Here is a 21,424-nt window from a genome sequence, read left to right on the forward strand (position 1 = left end):
TAAATTTTTGACTTCTTTACTTGGGTTGTTCCTTCATACGTTACCTGAAACTTTTCCCACATCTCCTTTGCCATGTTGCATCCACAGATTCAGTTGTATTCTTCATCGTTTACAGCACAATAAAGAAAGTTTTTAGTCTTGAAATTTAGTTGTACTAACTTTGCGTCAGCTTCGGGAAGTTTCCCAATCGATATGTCATCGCCTTCCTCATTCTTGAAAACGTAGTCTCCTTTGGTGATGACATTCCACATTCGGTAGTCATAGGCTTGGATGAAGATTGGCATCCGATCTTTCCATGCCTGGTAGTTAACTCCGTAGGACTTGGGAGGGCGATCCACAGATTGACCTTGGGCAAACATATCTGCCACATTGATCTTTGCGCCTGGGAGTTACTTCAAATATCTAGTGACTAGCACTCTGATACCACTTGTTGGCCCGAATATGCGTCTAGAAGGGGGGGGGGTGAATAGATGTCTTTCGCGGATATGCAAGTTTTTCTACAATCACACAAATTTCTTGGCAAGAACAAGAGTATTATATCACAATATACAAATAAAGCAAATAGCAATGGCATAGCAACACAAGAAAGAAAAGAGAAGAGAGGCTTAAAGCAGCGATGTTAACGTGGTTCGGCACTGTGCATATGTCCACGCCTTGAAACCAAATCAAAGATTCCCCAAATTCACTATGTGATACTCCTTCCGGCGAAGAAGCCTACACAAGCAGCTGCTCACAAAGAGCTCTTTCAATGGTGCTCACCTAGAGACACCTCACAATGGCTCACAAAGAGCCTTACAACACAAACGATTTGAAGAGAAGTAGATACAATGAGAAGTGCACCTCTAGAACTTAATATCCTAATGAAAACCTCACATTATTTCCTCTTTGTCAATGAAGTGTAAACAAAAGTAAGAGCAAAAGGGCAAGAGTGTGCACAATGAAACCCTAGAATAAATGCACAATGAATGCTCTTAACAACCAAATGAGCTTCACTTCTTTGAAATCAATGCATAAGACCTATTTTTAAAGCCAAAGGGGCGAACTGGGCGTTGGAGAGTCATTGGGAATTTATTGATATAAGACAAATGGAAAACTAGTCGTTCTGGGGTATTAAATGTTGTCTGCAGCCCGACGTTCGTAGACGAGGTTGCGCCTTCGTCGACGAGCCCTTCAGTTCTTTCGTCGATGAAGCCTTGTGTTCGTCGATGAGTCATTGGTTCTGAATTTTGATAAGTCTCGGTTTCTTTTCGTCGACGAGTACCCTGTGTACGTCAATGAAATTTGAACAGACTTCGTCGTCGAATCCCCTGTATTCGTCAACGAAGGTGTTCTGAACTTTTTGGCGCTCTCAGTATATTGTCGTCGACGAGTACCCTGTGTACGTCGATGAGGTTCTATATTGTTATCGTTGACAAAACCCCTGTGTTCGTCGACGAGGCCTTTTTCTTTTCAAAAAATATTTTCAACCAAGTTTGGGTTAAAGTAAAAAGGTACTTATCTTTATTTTAGAAATGATCTCTGATCAATTTTAAGATGTCTTAAGTTTAATAAAATATGTTTGAGGATTTTAGACATCTTGTGCAATTTTACTTGACTTGTTTTATATGAGTGAGATTGTGCCTGTGTTCTAGTGATCTATATGTGATTTGCCCATCTCTTGCTTTGTACTTTTGAGTCACACCATACACAGAAGATTACAATGTCAATCTCTCTGATCTCACACATACGACCTAGGGCTTGTGCTTGCTATGCAGGATCCATGAAAGCTTTTGGCAGAGTTCTAGTCATATGTAGCTCTTTGCTGATTTGAGCCTTGCTTAGCTCTTCATGCTTGCTTTGGAGCTATTCTGTGCAATTGAGCTGGACTAGAGAAAAACGGTTAGTAACCTTAAGGAGCTACTAATGGGTTGTTGTCATCAAAACACGGTTGGAATGAAAGACCCTTAACTACAAGGTCTAACAGATAGAATATATGAAATGTAATTTCAGTTATAGTAGGAGGAATATGGAGATAAAGTTAAATTTGATGACGAAGAAATCAATAAAATTAGTAGATTTTGATACTTTGGATCTATTTTGTCAGTTGAAAGAGAAATTGAAGAAGATTTAATGCATAAAATTAAAGTAGGTTTGGTAAAATAGAGAAGTGTTTCAAGTGTATTGTGTACTCATAGAATATACTTAAAATTAAAGGGAAAGTTTTATAGGATGACTGTAAAACGATATGGATTAGAATGTTGGGTGACTAAGAAACAACATATTCAAAAAGTAAAACTTGATGAGATGAGAATGTTATGATGAATGAGTGGTATAACATTAAAAGATAAATTAAGAAATGAAAATATTCGCGGTAGGTTCAACGTAACTCGTGTAGAAGTTAAGATAAGGAAGGGACGACTCGGATGGTTTGGGAACTTGCAATGTAGACCACATGGTGCACCAGTAAAGAAGAGTGAGTTAGTTACTATGAGAGATAGTAGAAGCGATAGTGATAGATTTAAAATAATTTAGAATGAGATCGTAAGGATTTAATAACCCTAAATGTAACGAAGGAAGTTGTCCATGATTGCATAAATTGGTGGAAAGCCACATAGTGCACCAGTAAAGAAGTGTGAGTTACTATAAGGGACAATAGAAGAGGCAGGGGTACACCTAAAATAATTTAGAATGATATATGAGTAAGCATTTAATAGCTCTAAATGTGTCGAAGGAAGTTGTCCATGATTGCATAAATTAGTGAAAAATGATTCATATAGTCGACCCCATATAGTCAGACTTTAATGCTCGGTTCGTGTTTGCTGTTGTTGTTGTGTGTAACCATATGGATAGATTGAGAAGTGGAAGGGGAAAAACATTGAGGTAAAAACTAAAGGTCATGGATAAAATAAAGAGATGGATGGGAAAGAAGTAGGAGAATATAGGTTTGTTGTTTTCTATGTTTTATTTTTGCGTTCTTCATAGTAAAAAAATATATTATAAAAACACATTTATTTATGTTTCTGTTGTTAGTTTTCAACTGTTTACGAAAAATTAGACTTTATAATTTTCAGTTATTTTGACAACTTATTGTCAGGAAAATTTAATATCCATAAACATATATATATATATATATATATATTGCATTAAATCGTTCAATTTATACACATTTTTTATTAAAATTAAACTAAAATAATCATATGAATTTTAAAAAATAAAAATACCCATAGATTTCAAAAAATAAAAAATAATAAAATTAAATTGAAAATATTTTTACTCTTTTTCAATTATCATGGGCAATAATATTGTTATCATAAAATGAATTTTGAAAATATAATGATTAAATAAAACAATTTTTATGTTTTATTATAGTATTTTTAATTTGTATTGTTTTACGCTTTTATAATGTAAATCATACTTTTTAAAATATTATTTGATTTAAAGAAGAAAATGACTATTTTTAATATAAATTTTAATTTATTTTTACTTTACAATATTAACCAAACAGTTGATTGGTTTTTATTTTTGATATTTAGCTTTTATTTTAAATTTTCACTTTCACAATTTTTTTTACTATAATACCAAATCACACCTTAGTTTTATATTTATTTGGGAATTACAAAAGGTAATGGTACGATAAATATTATACACTAATCAAGGATATTTTGAAAAATTAATATTTTGTCACATAAGGGTTAGCATGGAAAACTCTTTGAATTTTAGAAGTAGTATAATTATAAAATAACTAGAGGTAATTCGGAAATCAACATTTTATGACGTGAAGACTACCTACCAAAATGATTATTTTGACTCTTAACAAAAATTAGTAAAATAACCACCTTATGTTTAAAAAAAAATTAAATTTTAATTTATATAAATTAAATAAGATATAATATAAAATTATATTAAAATTTATCTAAATTTATTCTGGCTTGATTTCATTTATATAAATCTAAGGAAAAAAGGAAATCAAAACGTCGTCATTTTTGCAGCTTGAAGGTTGAAGCTCCATGGGCTTTAATCCCGGCCGGCAACAGCAATTCCACTAGTAAAAACAAGGAGGCTGAAGTGCTGAACTGTACGTATAAAGTGAGGCCACAGAGTCTTCGCAAACCCTAGCATTTGTCTCTCTGACGTTGGAACCCTTCGGAGCCATGGCTTCTCGCAGGCTCTTATCTTCTCTTCTCCGAACATCCATACGCAGATCTCCTTCCAGATCCCCGGGCGTAAGCCGTGGAACTCCATCGCCCTATTCTTCGTCTCGTCCTTCTCCCACTGGCTTTCTCCTCACCCGCGCTGTGAACTATGCCACCTCTGCCGCAGCTCCGGCCCCATCATCGCCGCCGGCGAAGTCCGATGGCGGCTTCAGCGGGAAGGTCACTGACGAGTTCACTGGACGCGGCTCGATCGGGCAAGTGTGCCAAGTTATCGGTGCCGTCGTCGACGTCAGGTTCGAGGAGGGCTTGCCACCGATCCTGACGGCGCTTGAAGTTCTCGACAACTCGATCCGTTTGGTGCTTGAAGTAGCTCAGCATTTGGGAGAGAAAACCGTGAGAACTATTGCTATGGACGGGACTGAGGGGCTTGTTAGAGGACAGAGAGTCCTGAACACTGGTTCTCCCATCACGGTAACGCTTTGTTGTGGTTCTCACTGACCTGAAAATTCTATTTGGTGTGATTTAATGGGCAGCGTTGAGGGTTCTCCTTAGTGTTGATGCTTCTGGCATTGTATGAATCTGATTTCTTTAATGTGCAATCCGAAGCATTAGACCTTGCTCTGGTCGCAGATCTGCATGTTAAATTTGGTTTAGCTTATTTGCACTCTCTTAAACGATCAGGAAAAGGAAAACGAAGCAAACTTTTGAATCGTGGGGACTCGATAATAATAGGCTAATTTTAAAAGCCAAATAGAACACAAGACCCGTACTTTTTGCTGATTTTCTTGCCTAATTAATGGAGGGGCAACGCAGGCACTTTCAATTTTAGGTTTGTTGATGTTCCGTTTTGAGTTCATTTGATGATTTGTGTCCGTATGGTGCTTGTGATTGCTTGCTTATATGCTCACTGTGTGTAGTGACTATGATTTTTTGCTTTGAAAGTAGTATTGATTCAGATGAAGTTGGTAATATACTGTTTTTGATCTATTTTAATTCATAATATTGTTCTGGAGTTAGAAGCTAATGGTTAGCAGGCTTGTTGGTTTATTCAATAACCACGGTCTCGGTTGACATTTAATTGTGGTAGCTTGATAGTTAGGTGCTTTTGATCTTCTCAGGAGTATGCTACTAACATTCTGTTTTCATTAGTTCATTCCTGATTTTTGAAATCTGCAGGCCTAATGAAGGGCTATTTTTTCTGACTGCTTTTTATTTAATTTTGGACTTATGTGCCAGTAATTTTCCTCAAGTGTTTTTTTTTTCTCTTCCAGTTGATGTGCAATAGTGGTATCTATTGATTCTCATTACTTATTTGGTTTGCATGTGCTCTTTAGGTCCCTGTTGGTAGGTCGACACTCGGACGTATCATGAACGTTATCGGAGAGCCTATTGATGAGAGGGGTGAACTCAGTAAGAAATTTAGAAGCCTTTTGATATTTGATCAATGATTTTGAGGCATTTGGAATGTATATAATTTGTTTATTGTTGTTGATTCATGAACTTTTTTTCTTTCCAAATATTATGCAGAGACCGACCATTTTTTACCTATTCATCGTGAAGCTCCAGCATTTGTTGATCAAGCAACTGAGCAACAGATTCTTGTCACTGGAATCAAGGTACTTATTGTAAATTTTAATATTTTTGTTGTAAAGGTTTTGAGTGCTTTCCTCAATCTTTTTTCTGTGCTGGGAAATTTTTTATTGACAGTGTTTACTGCAATCTAGAATTCCGAACTTATATACCGTAATATATGAATGCTATCATTATCCACATGATATGCAGATTTTTCTTTTGTTATTTTTCTGCAGGTTGTTGATCTTCTTGCGCCATACCAAAGAGGTGGAAAGATTGGGCTGTTTGGTGGTGCAGGTGTTGGCAAAACAGTGCTTATTATGGAACTTATTAACAATGTTGCAAAAGCTCATGGTTGGTCTAGACGCAGCCCATATTAAGGCACTGATTTGCATAATTTTTGTTTCCTTTGTTCTTAAAACTAAATGTTGCTTCTTTGATCAGGTGGTTTCTCTGTGTTTGCTGGTGTCGGAGAACGTACTCGAGAGGGTAATGACCTGTATAGAGAAATGATGGAAAGTGGTGTCATTAAGCTTGGGGACAAGCAGGTCAATGCCCATGTTCTGTTTTTGTTACATGTCCCACAATTTGTCATGCCCCATTTTGTTTTAATATTTATTTGGAACTTTTTGGTTTCAATTGTGCAGGCTGAGAGCAAATGTGCTCTTGTATATGGTCAAATGAATGAGCCCCCTGGTGCTCGTGCCCGTGTTGGGCTTACTGGCTTGACAGTGGCAGAGCATTTTCGAGATGCTGAAGGGCAGGACGTGCTTCTCTTCATTGACAACATTTTCCGTTTTACCCAAGTAAGTGTTCTTGTGTAGGTATATCTATAGGAATTATGCTTACGCATAGCTGCTTAATAGTTCTCTCATTCTTATATTCTGCTTTTCATCTATCCTTCAGGCTAACTCTGAGGTGTCTGCTTTACTTGGCCGTATTCCATCAGCCGTTGGTTACCAACCAACTTTGGCTACAGATCTTGGAGGCCTTCAAGAGCGTATCACTACAACAAAGAAGGGATCCATCACATCTGTCCAGGCTATTTATGTGCCTGCTGATGACTTGACAGATCCTGCTCCTGCAACAACATTTGCTCACTTGGATGCTACAACTGTGTTATCTCGACAGGTATTTTAATCCATGAATTTCTTATTTGAAGTATTTGTACAAGCTTGTAATTTTCGCTTTTTTTTATGGTTAACTTGTTTTGTTTTTGAATAGATCTCTGAGCTTGGTATTTATCCTGCTGTCGATCCCTTGGATTCCACATCCCGTATGCTCTCACCTCATATTTTGGGAGAGGAACACTACAATACTGCTCGTGGGGTGCAGAAAGTCCTTCAAAACTACAAGAATCTTCAAGATATTATTGCCATTTTGGGGATGGATGAACTAAGTGAAGATGACAAGTTGACTGTTGCTCGTGCTCGTAAAATTCAAAGGTTCTTGAGTCAGCCTTTCCATGTTGCAGAAGTCTTCACTGGTGCTCCTGGCAAGTATGTGGAATTGAAGGAAAGCATTGCCAGCTTTCAGGTAATTATGATCTGGTTGCCATTGATTAGATTGCGTTTGTGGTGATTCTTCCACATTTGTCTCAGTAGTCAAGAGAAGGCGGCATGTTTTCTCCAAAAATGAATTGAGAATTTGTTTATGAAGCCAAATTAAGTTTTTAAGAAATTTTTGGTTCTACAGTTTCTATCATTTGAACCGTTGTTTAGTTATCACGTCATCACCTAGGATAGAATTCCATTCCAAGCTTATGCCCATGAGAACTATTTGTAAAAAAAAAATGTTAATGGCCTTACCATTGTTTTCATTTCATGTGGGAGTCCAGAATATTTTCTTTTTAGTGTTTGGTATGGGTGGGGTAATTGGAAGAACATACATGCAATCTTACATTGAATGTTGGTTTGTGAAGCCAAATCTGGGATTGTGTCATCTGTCAGGTGTTGGCACAACATAGTGTAGCATGTTTATCATTTTGAATTTTAGTTGTTCCTCGTCACCTCAGTATTCTATCCAGAAATAGATTCTTCATTCAAGTTAGTGGGGGGCACTGTTTATTGTGAAAATTGTCATTCTCACTACTCATGAGAACTACACTTACAAACAAGTTTAACTCCTCTGAGAACCAATTAAGAGTTTTTCCATTTTTGTGTTTGGTATGGGCTAGGTTATTGAAAAATATGCCTGAAATTTTACGTTGGATGTTGATTTGTGAAATCATGTCTGAGACTGTCATCTGTCAGGGTGTTAGCATGGCGTCATGCAGCATCCCTGCCATTTAGAATTTTAGTTATTCAGTTCACACCTCAGTGTTCTATCTAGAAGAGATGCTTCATGTCAGTGGACACTGTTTTGAAAATTTCCATTCTCACAACAGAAGTAAGTGCGGATATTTGCGCATCTATTTATTCTACTCTATGCTGAAATTCTAAATAGATTGTGATGCATTTTTCAAATTATTGCACGAGACATAAGATCATGCTTGCAATTCATATGCATTATGCACTTGAACACTACTTCTAGTGGGGTTGACTAGTTATCATGGTTTAAGAAACTCCTTTAGTGAAATTGTTGTTTGGTAAATTCTGTTTAGGCTGTTGAACAAATTTGGTGTATGACAGAATATGTGAACTGGTGGATTTTGTATTCCAGCTTGGAATGAATAAAATTTAGCATCTGGTTGTTGATGGTAATGGAATCATCTTATTCATTCATTGTTTTGATTTTCCCAGGGAGTTTTGGATGGGAAATATGATGATCTTCCTGAGCAGTCATTTTATATGGTGGGAGGAATTGAAGAGGTCATTACGAAGGCAGAGAAGATTGCTAAGGAAAATGCTTAATTATTATTATTTTTTATTCTGAGACTTTTTTGTCACCTTGCCCTGATAATTGCAAAAATCAATAATTTAGTTGTTGGCAACGCTGGCATCAGTTTTCGTTTTGTTTTTTTGGGAGATCGATTGCATCTGGACGTTCCCTTTCTGTTTAACCTTGTTGCAACATGTTACTAGTGGAGCTGGGGGGCCTTTGCCCCTTGTTATTTTTATTTTTATTTTTAATCTTGTTCTTCAATGTGATAAATTGAGAGGGCTGGCTTGTATATTTTCCCTTTATTTTTTTTTCCAGAATATTAGTGGTTCTGATTATAAATGAATGCTTCCTCTCAATTGGCTGAGAAACACTGACAATACATCTGTTTCTGGATGGGCTTGGAATTGGCTTCTGTCTGTTGCACATCGGTTGAGAGTCTTAACAGTACTCGAGTCCTATCCTTTATCAGATTTGGCTTTGTTACAGGTAATGTATCCTTAATGGACTAAATGGTTCATGCATTCTTCCAGAACTTGTTGGGTTTGCTGCTTGAACAGATATGGATATGGTTTAAACAATTACAGCCCTAATCAAGCCTTTGAAATGTTTTAATTAGTAAGATGGGGGCTGTTCGTTTTTTCGAATCTTCTGTTTTCTTCAGTACGGCAGCAAGTCGGTGTATTGTCTACTTCAGGTGTACATGTTTTCTTTACAATGGAGTATTATTTGGGTTGTGCCAAAATCATCTTTGGTAATTTTTGGTTTTCGATCCACGGAAATTTCAAATCCAAAACTGTCAGGTGGCCCACAATGATGGGCGGTGGTGGCGGCTGTGGGCAGCGCTGCCGGCTGATGGCCAACAGGGTGGTGTTGGAAGTGCAGGGTGTTGAGTAATAATTAAAATATTATTTAATGTTTAAATGAGCAATTTTTAAAAGTTCTTAATATCTAATCATAATTCATGAATGAGTTAAATTTAATTATACTTTGAGCACAAAATTGAGCTGACCTATGCACCATGAATAGATTTCGTGATTTGGAAGAGGAAGGATTTGGAATTTTGAATATTATCAAAATTTATAAATTTCTTTTATAAAATCTTAAAAATGAACAAGTTTCTAAAATCTACTTAAAAAGATTTCTTTAAAAATGGCGAGTTTATACTTTTTTTGTATTTTTCATACCAAATAATTTTCGTTTTTTATTGTTTACATAAACATATTTTAAATTTAATGAAATTGAGCCATGACATCTTGTTCTCATGATTGTATTTATTTTTTTATTTTTCATTTTTTTAAAAATATTTTAATTTTAATATTCACGTTTTTGTTACATTTTCAATTTGGATATGTTGTTTAATAAATCAATATTATTTATATGATAGGGTTTGGTCTTATGGTTGTTTTATAATTTTCTATTAAAAAATTAGGAGCGTTCTTCCTTACGCGATACGCTTAAACAATTTTTGTAGTAACCCAACCCCGGAAAATAAAAGAAAAGAGAAAATAAATAAAAGAAAGGAAAAATAAGAAAAATGATAGAAATTGTTTGGTTTAGAACCAAACTGTCGACTGTTTGAGGGCTTTTCAGAAAAATTGTTGACGGTTTAGTCTTCTGAGGGCATTTTAAGAGCCAAATCGTCGATAGTTTCGTCAAGCACAGAAAAATCGTCGACGGTTTCTACGGGGCAGCTCACCTATAAATAGAAGTTTACTCTTTTTTTTAGGAAAAATCATTTCCTCTATCTCTCTCTCAGCTCCAAACTTTCCTCTCTCTCTCTCTCTCTCTCTCTCTCTCTCTCTCTCATCCCTCGCGTGACTCTCTCTCATTTCTACACGCACCCGAAGCTACCCTCACTCTTGGATCACCTCTCTCTTCTCGCTTAAGTTGCCGGATCAGTTTCGGCGGCAAGTGCAAAAAACTAGGGTTTCGCTTTCCTGCTTGTTTCAGGCCGTTTTCGGAAAAACAATTAAGGGGGAATAAGTTATAACTTTTTTATTAAATTTGAACTGGTTAATTTTTAGTATATGAGTCGTATAATTATAGTGTGATTTTTTGAACGGTTTAGGCATTTGAAAATGATGAGTCTTGAATATAATTCATATTTAGGGAAAACCATGTGACATGAGAATAACATTTCATAATTAACTAGTTGTAATATTGTTTGGTTGTGGATACTGTTTGATGGTGAATATTGTCTGGTTGTGAACATAAATGTGCATGTGAGGTTTGTTTGTGAAAAGTTTTGTGAGAAGTACGCAGTAGCTCTATGTGGGCCACGTACTGGGTAGTAAGTAGTACCTCTGTGTGGGTCACGTACTGAGAAGTACACAGTGTCCTGTGTGGGCCACGTAGTGAGAATGATAGGGAGGGATGCTCAGTATGCAACGAGGAGGCTGGACAGTAAAATGTGTGATGCAGAGATGTGCATTTTAATTATGGATGTGCGTGTGTGAATGTGAATTGAATGTATGGTAACTGTGATGTGATGTGGTAGACATGTATGTAGATTCTAGGATAGGTTTCATGTTGAATGTGTGTGAGCTTATGTTTGTAAATTTAATTGCATATATAATTAGAGTGAGGTAAAACTCTCCTTCCGATGACTTACTGGTAAGGTGAGTGCCCTGATATGTATCTGAAATTAGGATAGCTTCCCAAGAGGGGGGTGAATTGGGTTTTTAAAATTATTTCCTTTTTAATATTTTGTTTAATATTAACAAGCACAACAAGTAATCACAAAATTAAATCAAGTCAACCACAACCAATCAACAAAGTAATCAATATCTTGATCTTTATATCAATAGCCCTGTATCAAAGTGTAAAGCATACTGAATTTATATAAGCCCTATGTTATTTCACAATCACACTTCTTCCTAGTGTTTAGTTCTTAAACAAACTTTCAGTTTAATAAGTTTAGGACGATCAACCAACGTAGTCCCTTTCGATTTCCGCAATCAAAGTTGATCAAGTCAAAACGAATTATCTTCCGGTCTATTTAACAACCATACACTCACAATTTAATAATTTAAAGCATACACGCAGGTTGTAAATTTTGTTGAAAAATAAAGAGTAAAAAAGAAGAGAGAGACAAAAGGTTTTATGAGGTTTGGCTTATACCCAGCCTACGTCCTCGCCTTTGGAAAATCACCAAAGGATTCACTAGTTCAGTTATGTTGACGGGTGGAACAATACCGATTACAACCACTCCTTCCTTTAAGCTAGAGTCTGCCTCTCCAAACGATATTCCCTCACTCGGTCCAACGATTCTACAACCTTGAATCGTCTATAAACAAGAAACAAGATAGAGAAAGTTTTGTGTACAAAAGACACTCTTACAACAGAGTTGATTAGTACAAGATTCAGCACAAATATACTTCAAAGTAAATCAAATATAAAAAGATTGAAGCTCAAACTGAATTTAGATCACCAAATATGTCTTCCAAGATTTGAAAGATTCAGACTTTGAACGCTCTACTTCGAAATTTGTATCAGAAGTAACTCAGTAGTTGAAGTAGGATGAACACAAGAGAGTTTGAGAGCTTTTAGAGAACTTTGAATGCTGGAAAATTTCTTGGTGTAAAAATCTTTGAAGTTTGGGGCCATTTATAGATGTTTAAAAGTAATTCCTTGCCCCCCAAGTTTACTTAGAATAATCCCCAAGTTTTTTAAAAGAGTAGTGCCCAAGAAATCCATTTAAAAAATATTCCTGTTGGAAATTTTAAAATTCTGTTCGAGTGGCAGTCGCCTGCCATAGAAGAAACTCAAAACTCAAAATACTAGTAGTCGCCTGCCAGAACCCAGGCAGTCACTTGACTTGACCACCTAGGCGCATGGCTATGCTTAGGCAGTCGCCTGACACCCTACTGCCTCTTTTAAAAAACCTTTCTCATTTGGGCAGTCGCCTGCCACATGGAGGCAGTCGCCTGGCCCATCAGCTTTCACAAAAAAACTTTCTTCTTTTGAACCCTTATTTACTTTGATTTTAAAACATACTTTAGGGTTTTTCTAACATTACATTTCTAAATTTCTTTTGATTTATAAGAGTTTCAATTCAGTTTATATTTGAAGTTTACATGAAGTACTTACATTCAAACATTCTTAAAACTATATTCTTTTGATCTTCAAGTAACTCTTTGTTCTTCTATCATCTTTGAGCTTCTGATCATCTTTCTTTCTTGATCTTTTTGAATAGTACTTTCATTATAAGCTTTATCATCCTTTTGAGTTTTGAACTATCTTTAAGCTTTGTCTTCTTCCTGAAAGACTTTCACTTGAAACAAACCATATTAAACATATCATGATTTGTTATCATCAAAATAAGAATTGTAAGCCTTGTTAGGCCAACAATCTCCTTCTTTTTGACGATGACAAATTTAGAGCAAAAAAAAAAAAAAAAAAGGAAATAATGCTTATAGCTCCCCCTTTCAACAAGCATGGGGTTTTTATACATAATGATAAGGTTATGAAGCATATACCAAATGTATTTATACAAGCATATATTCAAATAGTCATATTCAAATGTATTCATACAAGCAATCCATTCATATGCATTCATACAAGCTAGGTCATACTACAAGCATACATAATGTATTAAATGCATTCATATTTCTTTTTGCTCTTCTCTCTCTCAAACACTCTCCCCCTTTGGACATCAATCAAAAAGGAAAAAAGAGTGATACAAAAAGCATAGTGAAGAATTGTAATACAAAGTACTTTTAGATCTTACAAACACAAAGGAAATGTTATCCGGTGAAGTACATAGAAATACTAATACATAAGCAAAAGATTTAAATATCTCATAGATGAAGCAAATCAATCGGAGGCTTCCATAGGCCCACTTTCATATTCCTCTTCTTCTTGTTCATCAGATTTTTCAGCAGATTCATCATCACTAGATGGAGCAGAGCTAATATCCATAGGAGTTTTGCCTTTGGAAGAACTAGCCAAGTGTTTCTCAATCTTGTCAACACGCTGAACTAGCCTTGAACAATGAGTTTCCACAGTGGAAACCTTCTCTCAAAAAGTACCAAGTCCAGTTTGCATTCCATCGCTAAAGGTCATATAGTGATTGTAAAATGGAATGAACCAAGAAGGAGTTTCTGGGTCAAGCTGTACTGAAGGGGCTGGCATGGAAGGCTGAGAGGGTGCTGCAGAGGTGGTGTGATGATGTCTTTTGTGAAACCATCCTTGAGTGGTTTTCTTATATCCCATACGCTTAAGAATTGTGTCAGTAAAGATATCGTAATGGGTTTTGCTGGTGAAGTTGAATAATGATGTGAGAACATTAAAATGTGCAAAGACCATATTCAAAATCCTAGCATATGGTAAAATGACATGAGGGGCATCAACTTTCATAATTATCCATTTGAGAAGTAAACTTGGAAGATTCAGTTTTTTCCCTTTAAGAATACACCACATAATGAAACAATCTAAAAAAGAAACATGGTCATGGGATCCATAGTGAGGTAGGATATTATATGTAATAAGCTTATGCAGGATTATAGCTTGGAGATTGAGTTGTTTGTAAAGAGGTGGATGCCTAAAGGAGATAGGTGTATCAGTTATGACTAGAGGTAAAAATTCCTCTGGAGTGAATCCTTGGGCCATTATCCATTGTTTTTCAGCAATTTGAACCTCAAAATCTCCTGGCTTGACTCGAAGAATTTTTCCCAAAGATATGGGAGTAAGATGAATACTCTGTCCTAGAAGATTTGTTTTTATCTCATTTTCAAATTTCTCCATGTTAGCATAGAATATCTGAACCACGTTTGGATAGTACCCTTTTGCTTAATACGTGATAAACCGTTCCCATCCAATTTCCCTAAAAAGTTCTATGATTTGAGGAAAATTAGAATTGAAGAATGTAACATCAAGGATTTTACCTAGAATTGGTTCGACTGAAGCAATTTGATTTATATAGAGAGTTTTGGCATGAGGAGTTACTAACCACTTCTCTACTTCATCATTGTTGATCCTTGTGGAGGAAGAGGTACCCTTGTTACCAACCGATATGATCCGTGGCATGTTTGTTTTGAAGAGAGAAACTGATAAACCCTAGGTTTTTATGCGAGATGATGTAGAGGTAGGGTTTGATTCAAGATTTCAGACTGATTTGAAAGAGGAATCGGTTTGGAAAGGAGTAGGAATGAAGAGTTTTGGAGTGAGAGGAGAAGTGGCAGCCACCTGAGAGAAGTTAAAAGGACACATAACAGGGTTTTAAACCCTTACCCGTCACGTGGTAGTCGCCCGCTACGAGAAGGCAGGCGCCTATCAACAAAAAAAACAAAGTTAGTAGCATGGCAGTCGCCTGGAAGATTTGTTTTTATCTCATTTTCAAATTTCTCCATGTTAGCATAGAATATCCGAACCACGTTTGGATAGTACCCTTTTGCTTGATATGTGATAAACCGTTCCCATCCAATTTCCTTAAAAAGTTCTATGATTTGAGGAAAATTAGAATTGAAGAATGTAACATCAAGAATTTTACCTAGAATTGGTTCGGCTGAAGCAATTTGATTTCTATAGAGAGTTTTGGCGTGAGGAGTTACTAACCACTTCTCTACTTCATCATTGTTGATCCTTGTGGAGGAAGAGGTACCCTTGTTACCAACCGATATGATCCGTGGCATGTTTGTTTTGAAGAGAGAAACTGATAAACCCTAGGTTTTTATGCGAGATGATGTAGAGGTTGGGTTTGATTCAAGATTTCAGACTAATTTGGAAGAGGAATCGGTTTGGAAAGGAGTAGGAATGAAGAATTTTGGAGTGAGAGGAGAAGTGGCAACCACCTGAGAGAAGTTAAAAGGACACATAACAGGGTTTTAAACCCTTACTCGTCGCGTGGCAGTCGCCTGCTACGAGAAGGCAGGCGCCTATCAACAAAAAAAACAAAGTCAGTAGCATGGCAATCGCCTAGCACCTAGGTGGCAGTCACCTGCTAAGCAGAAAATTTGTTTAAGTGGCTTCTCATATATGCAACATTCATAACTCTTGTCTAATGAATATGAACTGCTCCTTAGAGAGTGTTTTGTGAATATGTCAGCTAATTGATCATTTGTATTGACAAATTCTAGCATTATGTCCTCGTTTTGCACATGATCTCTCAAGAAGTGATGTCTTATGTCAATATGTTTTGTTCTTGAGTGAGATACTGGATTTTTTAAAATATTTATGGCACTTGTGTTGTCACACTTTATTGTAATAGTTTAATATTGAATTTTGAAATCTTTTAGTTGTTGTTTCATATACAATGTTTGGGCACAACAACTCTGAGCTGCTATGTATTCTACTTCTGCTGTGTATAATGCCACAAAATTTTGTTTCTTTGAAGACCAGGAGACTAATGAGTGTCCTAGAAAATAACAAGTTCCACTAGTGCTCTTTCTATCTATCTTGCATCCAGCAAATTTTGCATCTGAATATCTTATCATTTCAAACTCAGTTCCCTTTGGATACCATAAGCCTAGTTCAAGTGTGTCTAATAGATATCTAAGGATTCGTTTAACTGCTATTTGATATGATTCCTTAGGAGCTGATTGGAACCTAGCACATATACATACACTAAACATGATATATGGTCTACTTGCTATTAAGTAAAGTAAGCTTCCTATCATGCTTCGGTAATGGTATCTACTTGTTTCGCTTTTTCATCCTTGTCAAGACTAGTTGAGGTACTCATGGGAGTTCCTATAGGTTTACTTTCTACCATATCAAAATTTTTCAACATTTCTTTAATATATTTAGTTTGATTTATGAAAGTTCCATTTTTAGCTTGTTTGATTTGTAATCCTAAGAAGTAATTTAACTCTCCCATCATGCTCATTTCAAATTCTTTTTGCATAGACTTAGCAAATTCATTACATAAATCCTCATGAGTTGCTCCAAAAATAATATCATCAACATAAATTTGTACTATAAGCATGTCTTTATTTTTGGTTTTTATAAATAAAGTGCTATTTATCTTTCCTCTTAAAAAATTATTTTGAAGTAAGAACTTAGTCTTTCATACCAAGCTCTATGAGGTTGTTTCAATCCATATAAAACTTTTGTTAACTTAAATACATGATTTGGATTTTTTGAATTTTCAAAACCTTGAGGTTGTTTGACATACACTTCTTCATTTATATATCGATTTAAAAATGCACTCTTTATATCCATTTGGTATAATTTAAAATCCTTATGGGCTGCATAAGCTAAGAGCATCCTAATTGCTTCCATTCTTGCTACGGGAGCAAAGGTTTCATCGTAATCAATACCTTCTTCTTGATTATAACCTTGTGCTACTAGCCTAGCTTTATTTCTTATAACTGTCCCATTTTCATCCTTTTTATTTCTAAACACCCATTTAGTTCCTATGATTAATTTGTCTTTGGGTTTAGGTATAAGTTCCCACAGTTGACTTCTTTCAAATTGATTTAGTTCCTCTTGCATAGCTATAATCCAAGAATCATATTTTAAGGCTTCTTCAATATTCTTGGGTTCATCTTGAGACAAAAAGGCATAATGGTTGCAAATATTTTTCAATGAGGCTCGAGTGGTTATTCCTTTTGATGTTTCACCAAGAATTTGTTCTTTTGAGTGACTTTTAGCATATCTCCATTCTTTAGGTAGTTCTGGATTTTCTACAATGTTTTCATTTGAAGTTTCAATATTGTTTTCTTCTTTTATTTCAAGATCTTTTTCTTTTTGTGGAATATCTTCTTTTTCATCAATCTTAACTTTATTGTCATAATTGTTTGATTCATCAAATGTTATGTGTATTGATTCAATAATAGTAAGAGTTCTTCTATTATAAATCCTATAGGCTTTGTTGTTTGTAGAGTAGCCTAAGAAGATACCTTCATCAGATTTTGCATCAAACTTTCCTAAATCATCTTTAGTGTTAAGGATAAAACATTTACATCCGAATATATGGAAGTAGGAAATATTGGGTTTTCTACCTTTCCATATTTCATATGGGGTTTCTACTATACTTGACCTTATAGATACCCTATTTACAATATAGCAAGTTGTATTCACAGCTTCAACCCAAAAATATTTAGGTAGGTTATTTTCTTTTATCATTGTTCTTGCCATTTCTTGTAGGGTTCTATTTTTTCTTTCTACAACTCCATTTTGTTGTGGAGTCCTAGGTGCTGAAAAATTATGATTTATTCCATGTTCATTATAGAATTTGTCAATCTTTTTGTTTTAAAATTCCCTACCTTGATCACTTCTAAAACATGTTATATTATATCCCTTTTCATTTTGTAATTTCTTGCATAAAGTGATTAGCATATCACAAGCTTCATCTTTGCTTGCTAAAATAATACCCAAGTGAATCTTGAATAATGATCCACTATTACAAAAGCATATTGTTTTCCTCCTAGGCTTGAAGTTCTAGTTGGACCAAATAAGTCTAAGTGTAATAGTTCTAGGGGTCTTTTAGTAGATATATATTTTTTCTTTTTGAAACTTGTTTTGACTTGCTTTCCCTTTTGGCATGCATCACACATCTTGTCTTTTTTGAATTTGGTATTTGGTAATCCTTTTACAAGATTTTTCTTTGATAATTTTGATAATAGGTCCATGCTAGCATGTCCTAACTTCCTATGTCATAGCCAACTTATTTCAATTATTGTTGCCAAACAAGTTACGTTTTGATTCACTAGATTCTCAAGGTTTATACAATAAACGTTATTTATCCTATGAGCTATAAACAAGGTTTTATTTTTCTTAGTATTTTGGATAACACATTTTTCTTTCTTAAAGGTTATTTCAAACCCTTTGTCACTTAATTGGCTAATGCTTAAAAGGTTGTGTTTTAATCCTTCTACTAATAACACATTATCAATGGTAAGAGAAGGTTCTTTACCTATTCTCCCGATGCCAATAATCTTACCTTTGGCATTGTCGCTGAAGGTGACATATCCTCCATCCTTTTGTTTAGAGAGGTAAACTTGGTCTTATTGCCGGTCATGTGTCTTGAACACCCGCTATCTAAGTACCTCTTATCCGTTGACGATGTTGTCCTAAAACATACCTACAATGGAGGATTCATTGTGTTAGTCTTTGGAACCCAAATTCTTTTAACTTTCTTTGTTTTGTTAGTTCCATTATTAACTTTCCATTCTCTTTGCACTTTAACATACTTTCTTTTTAGCGGGCAATCAAACATTACGTGACCTTTAGTCTTGTACATATAGCAAGTAGTGTGTTCATGTTTGTTGTTTGAGGAAGTGCTAGCATAGTGCTTGGCTTCCTTGACGAAGTATCCCATGTATAATTTCTTATTCTTTTTATTTGTTTTACCATTATAAATTATTCCTTCTTTATTTCCATGTAGCCTTTGCTGTCCAATCATCTTTTCAAAATTATCTTTACCTTTGGTAAAGTTATATATAATTTTCTCCTTATCCTCTACTAATTTCTTAAGTTCATTTACTCCTAAATCCTTTTTATTCAAATTTTCTTTATGAGTTTTGCCTAATTCTTGAGTTACTTCACTTACTTCTTCTTCTAACTTCTTAATATAAAAGTCCTTTTCTTTTCAATGATTTTGATTTATTCAAGTTGCATCAATAGTTCTTTATTTTGATCTTTCAAAGTTATATTTCGTTTGGATATTTTTATGAATCTTTTATGTAGAGAAAACAATTCAGCTTGTAATTCCTTGTATGACGACATACTATCACATGAATCATCACAAGACTCATTGTATGACTCTGTTGAGGAGTAGTAGGAATTTACCTCTTCGTCATTCGCCATGAAGCATATGTTTGCCATCTTTTGTCCACTTGATTCGTTTTCTGTTTTGCTAGAGCTTGAGTCATCCCAAGTGGCCTTCATAGCTTCCTTCTTTTTCTTCTTGTCTTTCTTGAGCAATGGGTAGTCCGGTTTGATATGCCCTAGTTTCTTGCAGTGATAGCATATTGGAGGTTCATTCTTACTTTTATTATCTTTTCTACTTGACTCTCCTTTTTCAGTTTTCCTTTTATTGAACTTTCTAGGAAATCTTTTATTCCTTCTATAGAACTTACCTAGTCTCTTAGTAATGAATGCTAATTCATCTTGATCTAAGTCACTTGTTTCACTTTCCTCTTCACTTGAGCTGTGGCTAGATGCTTTTAGTGCAATAGATTTCTTATGCTTTGGTTTAAGATTTATTTCTTTTAAAGCCATTTCATAGGTAAGGTGTGAACCTATGAGTTCATCCAAGGAAGTGGTCTTAAGGTTTATGCCTTCGGTAATTGCTGTAGCCTTTGGTTCCCATATGGAGGGAAGACCTCTTAAAATTTTTCTAATCATTTCGTAGGTGGTATAAGTTTTTCCTAAGGCACTTAAGGAATTGATTATGTGAGTGAATCTTGTGTACATACTTGATATAGTTTCATCTGGATTCATCTTGAATGCTTTATACTCGCTTGTTAACATGTCTATCCTATTGTCTCTAACATCAATAGTTCCTTCATATGTAACTTCTAATTTGTCCCATATTTCATTAGCCGTCTTGCAGGCCATGACCCTATTAAATTCGTTAACATCTAAAGTACAATATAAAACATTTATAGCACTTGAATTGATTTGAAGCATTTTATAATCTGAATCGATCATATCCTTTTTCTCTTTTGGAATCTATTTTCCATCTACTATTTTAGTGGGAATAAGGTCTCCATCCATAACTACTTCCCACGCTTTCCAATCCATGTGTTGGAGATAGATTTGTATTCTCTTTTTCCAAAAGGTGTAGTTGTGTCCACAAAAGATTGGTGGACGATTTGAGGATTGGCCCTCTCCAAAAGGAGCTACTCCTATGTTTGCCACTTAGATCTTTTTATAGCTTCTTGTTAGGAATTTGCTATAACTAGGCTCTGATACCAATTGAAATTCGGATAGCTTCCCAAGAGGGGGGGTGAATTGGGTTTTTAAAATTATTTCCTTTTTAATATTTTGTTTAATATTAACAAGCACAACAAGTAATCACAAAATTAAATCAAGCCAACCACAACCAAGCAACAAAGTAATCAATATCTTGATCTTTATATCAATAGCCCTGTATCAAAGTGTAAAGCATACTGAATTTATATAAGCCCTGTGTTATTTCACAATCACACTTCTTCCTAGTGTTTAGTTCTTAAACAAACTTTCAGTTTAATAAGTTTAGGACGATCAACCAACGTAGTCCCTTTCGATTTCTGCAATCAAAGGTGATCAAGTCAAAACAAATTATCTTCCGGTCTATTTAACAACCATACACTCAGAATTTAACAATTTAAAGCATACACGCAGGTTGTAAATTTTGTTGAAAAATAAAGAGTAAAAAAGAAGAGAGAGACGCAAGGTTTTACGAGGTTGGGCTTATACCCAGCCTACGTCCTCGCCTTTGGCAAACCACCAAAGGATTCACTAGTTCAATTCTGTTGACAGGTGGAACAATACCGATTACAACCACTCCTTCCTTTAGGCTAGAGCCTGCCTCTCCAAACGATATTCCCTCGTTCGGACCAACGATTCTACAACCTTGGATCGTCTATAAACAAGAAACAAGATAGAGAAAGTTTTGTGTACAAAAGAAACTCTCACAGCAGAGTTGATTAATGCAAGATTCAGAACAAATATACTTCAAAGTAAATCAAATATAAAAAGATTGAAGCTCAACCTGAATTTAGATCACCAAATATGTCTTCCAAGATTTGAAAGATTCAGACTTTGAAGGCTCTACTTCGGAATTTGTATCATAAGTAACTCAGTAGTTGAAGTAGGATGAACACAAGAAAGTTTGAGAGCTTTTAGACAACTTTGATTGCTGGAAAATTTCTTGGTGTAAAAATATTTGAAGTTTGGGGCTATTTATAGACGTTTAAAAGTAATTCCTTGCCCCCCAAGTTTGCTTGGAGTAATCCCCAAGTTTTTGA

General features: G+C 35.3%; 1 protein-coding gene across 1 annotated transcript; it reads left to right on the top strand.

Moving 5' to 3' along the window:
• The first annotated feature begins 3,952 nt into the window (after positions 1 to 3,952).
• Positions 3,953 to 8,896, top strand: LOC131154340 (ATP synthase subunit beta, mitochondrial-like). The gene is made up of 9 exons (XM_058107043.1): positions 3,953 to 4,604; positions 5,468 to 5,543; positions 5,661 to 5,749; positions 5,942 to 6,059; positions 6,150 to 6,253; positions 6,353 to 6,511; positions 6,612 to 6,836; positions 6,930 to 7,241; positions 8,447 to 8,896. The coding sequence occupies exons 1-9, from the start codon at positions 4,131 to 4,133 to the stop codon at positions 8,555 to 8,557; spliced, it is 1,668 nt and encodes a 555-aa protein (XP_057963026.1). The 5' UTR covers positions 3,953 to 4,130; the 3' UTR covers positions 8,558 to 8,896.
• The last annotated feature ends 12,528 nt before the right edge of the window (positions 8,897 to 21,424 follow it).

The sequence above is a fragment of the Malania oleifera genome, chromosome 4 (assembly GCF_029873635.1).
Source record: "Malania oleifera isolate guangnan ecotype guangnan chromosome 4, ASM2987363v1, whole genome shotgun sequence".
Classification (NCBI taxonomy): Eukaryota; Viridiplantae; Streptophyta; class Magnoliopsida; order Santalales; family Ximeniaceae; genus Malania; species Malania oleifera.